At 36.4% G+C, this 10327-nt stretch overlaps 2 protein-coding genes across 2 annotated transcripts; both read right to left on the bottom strand.

Moving 5' to 3' along the window:
- Positions 1 to 3694: 3694 nt before the first annotated feature.
- On the bottom strand, positions 3695 to 10327 carry LOC121600027. Its single transcript, XM_041928293.1, has 7 exons — positions 9566 to 10327; positions 9345 to 9501; positions 9112 to 9277; positions 5167 to 5300; positions 4572 to 5102; positions 4323 to 4498; positions 3695 to 4246 (listed from the first exon to the last, which is right to left on the bottom strand). Exons 1-7 carry the CDS (start codon positions 9772 to 9774, stop codon positions 4018 to 4020), a joined length of 1602 nt encoding a protein of 533 aa, XP_041784227.1. The 5' UTR covers positions 9775 to 10327; the 3' UTR covers positions 3695 to 4017.
- On the bottom strand, positions 5409 to 6159 carry LOC121600028 (probable small nuclear ribonucleoprotein E). The gene is made up of 2 exons (XM_041928294.1): positions 5833 to 6159; positions 5409 to 5726 (listed from the first exon to the last, which is right to left on the bottom strand). The coding sequence occupies exons 1-2, from the start codon at positions 5966 to 5968 to the stop codon at positions 5590 to 5592; spliced, it is 273 nt and encodes a 90-aa protein (XP_041784228.1). The 5' UTR covers positions 5969 to 6159; the 3' UTR covers positions 5409 to 5589.

Here is a 10327-nt window from a genome sequence, read left to right on the forward strand (position 1 = left end):
TTTCAAATATTTTGATTGGAAAAACATTAAGTTAATAAAAAATTGCTAATTTGTATCAAAACATAAGATAAATTTCGAACAAAAATCTAGTTTTTGTGCTTAAATATATTCTTTCACTCATTATCCGTGTTATTTGCATATCCAGGCGAGGTCATGTCTCGATGAGCCCGGATAAATGGCGCTCCACTGTATATATTTATAATATTCTATGCTATTTTTTCTCAAGGCTTCGATTTTTCCTAAGACAAATTGGTAGATTAATCTTGTTTATATTTGGCAAACTGAAAAAAAACTCTACACCAGTTTTGAGATTTATTGGTGTTCAAACAAGTGCTTCTTTGTTTTGGTAAAACATAATTTGTTTCAGAGACAGAGACATAACATGTTAATTACATATCATTACATTACAGGCTCGGTCAGCAATCATTCTCCAGGATGTTTAATTCCAGGCTGTACCCTCTCATCCATGTAGACACCCGATCTCTGACAGGTCTTGCTTCACCTGATCCAGCCATCGAGATCGCTGTGCTCCCCTGCGCCTTATGTTGAATTGGGAATCGCTGTCGAACACCTTCTTGGTGGGGCATGAGTCCGGCATCCTCATGATATGCCCCAGCCATCGTATCCTGCCAGCCTTCGCCACCGTCAGGATGCTCGGTTCTTCGTTCAGCAAGGTCGTGGTTCATCCCTCTCTTCCGCACTACTGACTCGAACAAACCGCCAAAGATGGACCGCAGGATGCGTCGCTAAAACACGCCCAGGGCGTTGGCATCCTCCGCTCGAATGATCCATGTTATTTTTCTTTGTAAAAAGAATAAACAATTGTACAAGCAAATGTATCTTCAAAACAATTATTCTATTAGAACGCATACAACTCAATGATTAGATTTTTTTAAACACCTCATATTTTGATCTGTATTCTGACTTTGCGGCACACTGCACAGCTCCTTAGAGCACTTGCCGGAAAACTGTTCACGTATCGTTAAGGACACTCTTCAGCTATGTTCCTGCTAAAAATGCAGGCCAATATCTTGAAATAATCCCGGAAAACCATGCATTAATGTAAGAAAAGGCATGAAATGTGTGAGGTCCACATAAAGTCGGACAGTCTCCATTCATTAGCAAAATGACCACGTAGCTTGACAATATTGACCAGAATGGTTCTAAAATCTAAAAATATCAGTTGTCAATCGACTATGTAAGGTGGTCAGATGCGTATTACATAAGCTTGGCCAAGCACTCTACAGTCCGAATTAAGCAAATGAAGTATCAGAATAATTTTGAGGAGGGTATTAATGTCATTCATAACTTTTAAGTTATTTTATCTTTTAGAAGTACCAGCAATGAAATAATGATGAACATTTACTATCTTAATAGCTTGAATCCTATTGTTCATTATTTTGTAACAATAACTGCGCATACCACAATAACTGCATAGGGTGGTCGCGTCGTACAGTCAACAACTTGTACGACCTAATAACATGCCCGACATGAGTTCAAGTCTAGAATGTCCCATCCCCCCATAGCAAAGGCTGATAGGGGTGTGGTACAGAATAAGTCTCAAAAGCTGCCTGTATAGGCCAGTATTTTCGCGTAGGACGTTACGCCATCCATAGTACAGTTGCAGCGAATTACGTCTTATTTATTTATTTCTTTAATTATTTTGCTACATTTTACCCTCTGCAATATGTTTTAACTCCATTTGAAAGGTAATTTACCAGAGTAGAGAAGAGTTTAAGGAAATAAAGACGCATTTGTGCAAAATCCTACATCCTGCCAACATTTCAATACCTGCGTAAATTATTAACAAACCCATCTTATATTTTATATTGAGTAAGTTTTTAACTTAGTTTTGTATATAATTTTTAAATACTTATTTTCCCAATCTCTTGGATAGAGGTACAATATTTGAGTTTATCCTTTAATCAATTTACAAAGATAATGCCTTAATGAGTCTCTAAAACACAACAACTAGAAGTAGACGAAAATAATTAAAAAAATATTATTTTATTTAAAGTAGCAATAAAACAGTCTCTACTGCATTGTACAAAATTATTTGCGTCACAAACGTGTATGGTTGATCTTCAGAACATTTAGGTTTAATAATGTTTTCTTACATTGCATTTATTCGTTAATCCAATATACAAATTTACTATCATTCATTCGACGTTGACAATTTTCCAACTCATATCGTCTGCATGTAGGACATTCGCTTCATAATCTGCGAAAAGTTTTCGCCGTATTTGATTTGCTCTGGCAATATGGGCATATTCTTATCTCTTAAAAAAGATAAAAAATTATCGCATATTAAAAAAACATACTACCTTCTACATATAAATGCTGCTTTTTAGCGGCCTTTAAACAATCAGACGGGTAAATGAACTACGCAAACTAAACAGCAGCTTGGATTGTGACCTGGGCTCTGCTGCATAAGGCGAAATTGAGATAAACATTGCATATTTAGGATTTCAAATTTTAATTATATTTTAATTTTAACTTTACAATAATCAAACAACTGAGTCTGCCAATAAGTTAATATCACAATTCTATACCTCTGCTTTACAAACTACTCTATCATACCGGTTTTGCAGTCCTGGCTACGTAGACTCTTTACACAAGAACTACGCTCTCGGACGTGCGAGTCCGACCAAAGTGCAGCATTAAACAGTCTTATTTATACAACATTACGTTTTATAGATTAACATTGAATATTGTGATTGAGGTTATTCAAATAATTCATTTGAAAACATTTTTGCACGCATTATAGCAGTCGAAGCTAAATATTAAATATCTCAACTTAACAAATCATTTTTCTTAATAGATGTTGAAGCATAATGATGTAGATGAAACAAGCATAGCATACATAATTTATTAGGAGATTCAAAATTCCAAGAGCAAATCAATTACGGTGAAACTTAGTTTTCCTCACTCCAAATTTATGAATTATGTTTCTTATATTGAATGAGCCATGCCCCTTTTAAGTACCGCTAACTATCCAAAACACATTACACATTAGTAATGCATTAGTAAAACACATTACATAAGATTTGGTAGCGATAAACATTATTCATACAATCAATTTAATTGACTCTTTTTACCAGATTTTACCCATACAACTGCAACAAAGTTGAACTACGAGCTTAAAACGTATCATCTTTCATAGTTGATAATGTGATGTAAAACTATTAAAATCATACATGATACAACACGCCACAACAATTATCCATTATTTATTTATTTATTTATTTATTTATTTATTTATTTATTTTATATTAGAGATTATAGAAAATACACAGCTATCATTCAAATTACCATTTATTCGTGTTCTTACAGTCTTGAGTTGATGTTTCTGACGGAAATGAAATCCTCGTTTAAAAGAGGGTCTAAATTCTTTCTAACCCAGGTCACTGTAACAAAACTGTTCGGAATTGCTATAATATTTTAACTTATCCAGTGTTCTCTTATATCTCTTATATGTATGTCAAAGTAAAAATACTAGCGAACGATACAACACAAATAGAAAAGATTGCAACTCAAATGTAAATGTATGATCAATGTGCTGTTGTAAATGAATGCATGAAGGCTTTAACTTTACAACATGTATTAAGCAATATTTCTTTCTCCAATTTAAATTATTGCACAGAAAATACATGCTTCAACAACATAATTCTTAACACAACACAAAGTTTTTCTTATTAAATCAAATTCTCGTAAAGGAAAATTTGATGAAATTGTGGAATATAAAAACTAGCTCTCTGTTACTATCAATTGAATTTAACAATAATTTATAAATCAAATAGAAGTATTTTCTAAAACTATTACAAAAGAACTTAAAAGGATGTAAGTGTCATGATCGAAAGTCAGATTAGCTATCCTTTCTCTGTTATGTGTGTTACAACATACAACATACGGTAAGAACGTAAGTGTGAAGTAAAAGTAAGTAAATCTTAACTGATGTTATAGACGCTCTCACTGTTTCTCTCTGCCAGTTTCAGTCTTTCTCTTTCTCTATATCTTTCAAGGATATCGTTCGTGTTTCAGTTTGTTTCCTGCCGGAACAGTTGCCGGTGCTACCGTGAATACTTCATAATCAATTATAGTAAAGTTATAATCACCAAATAAATGTCCAAATGCATACGCATTAGGACCGTCATACGAATGAGGAAAATTTGAATACGACTCCATATTTACGTTACAGTTATTTGAGATTAATAAATCGGCTCCAGCCCCGAATATAGGTCCACAGCTGAAAATGACAATGTAGACATTTATAATACCAGTACGCCTGGTTCGTACCCGTACGTCTGAGCAAAGTGACTTACTCTGGATGATAGCAAATAGCGTACGGTTTCTTCACTATATCGAACTTTGTCGGTGGTTCGTTGTTGTAGTTCAGCGCGAACAGGAACGCTTTTTCCGAATGTAAATATCCTCCTTTCCGGTTTGTTTTGGCAAACGCAACGTCCGTAAATCCCCCACTGATGGCTCCATTAGAACTCTGCACAATTAAATATTCAAACCTTATCATTGTCGTAGATGAATCATAAGTGATAAATGAGCTGTAAACTTACCAAAGCAATTATAAACAGTGGTGCTACTCCATCACAATGACGATGGAATGCGGATGCGGCGAATCCGTTTGTGGAGGCACGGTACACCATACGCCACGTTTGCTTTGCTGCCCCGAACCAACCGTTCAGGGTACCTTGGAAATGGATTTTATCGTTTTTCAATATAGCGGACCCATGGAACAGATTCAGCATTAAACGTGGCTGCAATCGTTTATCATTTTCTGTTAACGGTCCGGTCGGCACGGGCACTGTAGAGGCGGCTGCTGTGGGCAACTTGTTGGAGTGCAGAGCAGCTCTACGATATCTTTCGAGCGATAGCTCTATCGGCACGGCACCGGTCGGTTCCACCTCTTCAGCAAACACCTGACTGTCGATTAGGAACAACCGTACGTGTGAAATAACCGGTGCTAAATATTGGCACACGCGTTGCCTTTCCTCCTCCGTCCAGTGAGCAGTGGGCTGGGTCACTCCGGCTTGATTCTTCGCCCAGGCCAGCACACAACGCCAAACGTCTTCCTCCTCTAGTCCCAGCTGAAAAATAAAGACCAGAAATTAGTACTAAGACTTTCACCTGAGTGATCATCCTGTTACTTACATTGTCATACGAGATTACTTGAATCAATCCTTCTTTAGTCAGGTTCAGAAATGCATTCGTTTTGACGCACTCCGAAGCATTCTCAGCTATGTATGTGATGCATTTATCTAGGAACGATGCGGCACATTTGGCACCTGAAAACAGAAGTTTTAAACCGCATGCCGAGGACAAGTGGGATTATTAAAACTCGAGCATTTTAGCATTTCTTTACCAATCACATTAACACACACACACGGAAAGGGTTTAATTTCGTAGATGCAAACTCGCATCTACAAACACTTTATTAGTCTTTCACCCGGTTGGCTGCTGGTGTTGCTTATCCGAAGCACTTAGTATCAATAAACCATCTTCGCGCATCTAATTTCTTAAATTTAATGTAATTTAAGGTACTGCGAAACACAACTCAATTGTACGCAACACCGGCTAATTCTGCACGTTCTGGATGAGTGTTATGTTGTCTCCTTTCAGCATGATACGCCCAAGCTGGCGTCGAGTTTGTTTTTTTATATTAAACTCTTCCGCCTCGTCTAGCACCAGATTCATATACTCGTCGAAACCGACTGAAAATAAAGCATTGAAGAGTGGCGATTATTTCCCATTTTGCTGTGTTGACACAAACCCAAGCAAGGTTATGTGCCAGACCGCCATCCCGGCTTACGCGCTTACCAATGTGTCCTTCTATTCGCAGATGCGTGTTTTCGTACAGCCACACTTGCACTCGAGATCGATTCTGTAGGTATCGGAAAATAAGGTTGATGGGTTGAACCATCACCTTTTGCACTTTGGAGCCTTTGAATGACATTTTTAGCTATTTTACAGCGTTTGGAAAATATACAACTTTGTTTGCCTTTTCTTGGACGCCAAGGTGTAAATGGGCAAAGCGTATGGTCAGCTCATTGTAATCATTTTGAAGTTTGTTCCTGTCCCAAACACGCCATATTGCATGAAACATGACAGACACGCAGCCTGTACCGATCTGTCATTTTTGAAACTGTTCGACTGTATCTTTCGAACAGATTCCACATTCGAGCAGTTTTTCGTTATTAAGATTATTTTATTTTATTTTATTTAAACGAAAGAAAAACATTTTAACATTCCCTGAAAAGCACACTTCAAAATTAACACAAATAAAAAAACACACATATATATACGTACATTCCCAATTTAAAATGCTTCCAAGTTTGAGTAGCATATTATTAAAAACATGGTTTTCAGGCTGTTAAATTTGCTTGCTTTCAGATAAACAGGCTTTCCCGAGTTACGCGGTTCTCGTCTTACGCAGATTCGGAGATACATAGTTTTCTTAATTTGACATAGCAAATGTCAAATCAGTGCAATTTGCTTCAAGAATTGTCCAATGCAGTATAAAATGCATTTTTGCTGATAAATTTAATCAACTTAAAAGCCAAAAATATCAGAATGTTCTGCGCGAATTCTATCAAATAAATGATTAAGTGTATAAAAGTACTAAAATGATTAAAATATATCGAGTAATCAATTATATTTGGGTCGAAAATCGCGAGATACGACTTACGCGGATTCATCGGGCATGCACAACCGCGTAATTTCTTTGATAACGATTTCAGATTTTTGTGTTTTTATATGATCGATTTGATATGAGTCGATCCTAACAGAGTCAATTCGTTGTATTCAATTCTGATTCTGATTCGTCAATTCTGAGGAAAAATGCATCCTTATACATGCCGTATGCGTCTTAATGCAAATGCATTGCTGTTGAAAAATATTTTTCTGGTTTTATTTGCCCACTGCACAGTGGGCAACCGCCATACAAACGCCGGGATGAAAATCAATTCCTCGTGCTATTGTAATTTTTCTTCATTCAATACAATTTCTCTTACTATACAGGGTAGTCCTATACTAAAATCGTCAAGGCAGCGAATAAAACTTAATAATTATTGCTCACAACATTGCACTATTGCGTATCAGTTAACAGCATCAATAATAATTGTTAGGAATTAAAACGAAGGCGGAATAAGTTTCTGACTGAAAACGAATTTTTAAAGTATTACGCGCTAAAAAAGTTGTGTTTTTCATGGTTTGTTTGGAAAAGAGCCGATTACTATCTTACTACCTTTTTTAAACTGTTTTTCCTCTCTTCAGCTTTGTTTTCTGCCTGTTTGTTTCAAATGCCCGTTTATGACAGGTAGTTGGATACTGGTCGTGTATGGCTCATACAACAACACGTCAAAATCGCTCGCGCTATTTTCAAGAAAAAGTTTAATAATTTTTGGGGTCGCGGATGGTCGCAGCTAACTTCAACGTAAAAACGTAGGAAAAATGTTGATCTTTCCTATGATATACGACACACGAGTGAAATCGAGTCGAATCATAAAAAAAATCACTCTCCAAAATGAAAATATCCAAAAATTCGGCAGTGATGTTTGGTTTTCAATCATTAATGAACTTTAACAACAAGTTTTTACAAAATATTCAAACATTACATCAAAGTATGACAAAAAACCTTTCCAATGACACATTAATTATCAAAATCTAACCATCATATACTAAAATATGATGGTTTATGTTCGGTCGAAAAATAGCTCAAAATTGGGACAAAACAAAAAGTTTACACTTTGATGGCCTATATCTCAGTAAGTTTAAGATAAAAACGTGAAATATTTTGGTTTCAACTAAGTTTAAGAATCTATTTTAAGGATATGATTATGGTGTTAACCTGCGATGAAGTTGGTTTTTCGATTTTTATACAGGCGTTTGCCCAATGTGCACTGGCCGGTCTGGTGGTACAGTCGTCAACTCGTACGACGTAACAACATGCCCGTCATGGGTTCAAGTCCCGAATAGACCGTGCCCCCATACGTAGGACTGACTATCCTGCTATGGTAACAATAAGTCACTGAAAGCCAAGCTCACTTCATTAGTGGGTACTAGCAGGCCTTGACCGACAACGGTTGTTGTGCCAAAGAAGAAGAAGAAGATTTGCTCACTAATAATTTGAAAGTAGCCTAAGTAAAATCGTGTACAATCGTGTATACTTCAAAAAACAAACATAGGCCTTTTTTCCCGTTCATGTAAATTCATTTGCTGTTCTTATTTGAAAATAACGATGTTCCTTAACAATTTTATTTAAAAAAAAAGTAATTCAAAACCTCGATATCAAAACGAAAGAATCAAGCGTCAAAACGTATCAAAACGACAGATTGATATGACTAAATATTATTCTTCTTCAACAAATTTCTCCTTTCAATTATTTTCTTCCTATTTTTTATGTATGTATCGGGAAAATGCTAATGTATATTTTATATGAGTTTTGCATTCACTTACGCTCAAGGATACAATATTGAACATAAAAATTAACAATTAAGACCCATAACAATAAAGTATGATAGAGTGGAAAGTATCACATTATGTCCGTTTGGAGCTAAAACTCGTAAGAACCAACCTCTCCATACGCCGTGCGAGTCAACTATTGTGCGCCAATAAGTCACAGATATAGTCATCGAAAAATAGGATTTCATGCGCATGCGGCTCTTAGCTACAATTATGGTAGCTTTATCCCTTCACATATTTCCAACAACTTTCAAACATATTTATGTTCGATTTGTTGATTTTTCTCTTTACGTCATTTTCAATCTACGGGCATTTTCATAGTATTTGACACTTTCAGCCGCAAGTTTTGTCATCCTATAAACAAGTCAGTTTTGTCAATATATAAAATATGTTATTTAAAAAGGTATGCATTGTTGTAGTTGGATAATTCATAAACTTGTTATGGGGCTATTTGCTTACTGTAACTTTTCGAAATTTCATAATTATCATAAATTAATTCATAATGACACACTGCCACTATGAATAGTTATTATCGATTAATGTTATTGAAAATTGATTGAATAAATATGATAAAACTCCATGCACACCATGACAATCAGCACAGTATGTAAAAGTTAAAATAGTGTCATAACTTACCACAAGCTTTTTCCTTGATTTCCATTACAGCCGTTAAAAATGTGCACGCATTCGCAACGGACATGGTTTTACTGACGTGATCCTCACATGCGATCTTTAGCTCCTCTACCCCCATATCCTGGGCTAACGTCATCATTTCGAATACTTTAGAATCCTGCAACATTATCTAATGATCATGGAAAACGATGAGCAACTGTTATCAAAACAAAGATATTAAACATCAATTTCTTTACCTTTGCGGTGTAAACATAGAGGATAAACTGACGAAAAATGTCCGGTTCGATATGAGGCAACCTAATAGGCGTTGGTGTACCGGGAGCAGAGGTAGACACAGTGCACCCTGGTATACGACATATCTCACCTCGTTTTGTATTCTGAAACGATTTACATCTGCAGAATAAAATCATCACCAGTTAGTACATAGCATCGCAATCTCCACATGCCAAATCTTTACCGTGCCATGAGAATGATACGATGTGCGTAGACCCGTTCCTCGCCCGTTCCTAGCACAAATACAATATCGGCCGTATCTTGATCTTCTGAAAGCTTTTGCAAATCATCCAACAACTGGGGAAGCCCAGCCAGGACTTTGTCGCAGATAACAGACTGCGCTCGACTTCCCATCGTCTCGGAATCACTATGATAACTGATTTCGTATTTCATTCAAAATGCTTTACACGACGTGTTTTTCCGCCGATCGATGGAAGAAAAACAAATAACTTAGTAATTAATAGTATAGCGAGACAATCATAGATCGCGCAATGATCGAGTCGAGCAGAAATGTTTTTCAGCCGTTTTTCGTTGGTAAATATGCTCCAGCACCAGCGTCAGAAAATGTAAACAAACAACTCTCTTACACCGTAAAACCCTTACGCACACCGTCACATTCACAAGTATGAATCAGTATTGGTGCAATGTTCAACCGCTTCTCTAACACCAACCAACACTTCTTTCGATCGTAGCGATCACGAGAATAATTGATCTTCACACCGCAAATTCAGCTCACAGCCAACACAATTTCGGTTTTAAAGATTATTTGCTAGTACATTTAATTTAAAAAAAAAAACAATACACACAACGAAAATTGTTTTTTAAACTCTTTACACGCGATCACAAACGCAACAAAACAGCATAGTCTGAGCTGTACGCCTGCTGCTATGTTGATGCGTGTACGACGACTGTATGCACTATGGGGTTAGTGCCGGTGAAATGATGG

Source organism: Anopheles merus, chromosome 3L (genome assembly GCF_017562075.2).
Source record: "Anopheles merus strain MAF chromosome 3L, AmerM5.1, whole genome shotgun sequence".
In the NCBI taxonomy this organism is placed as follows: Eukaryota; Metazoa; Arthropoda; class Insecta; order Diptera; family Culicidae; genus Anopheles; species Anopheles merus.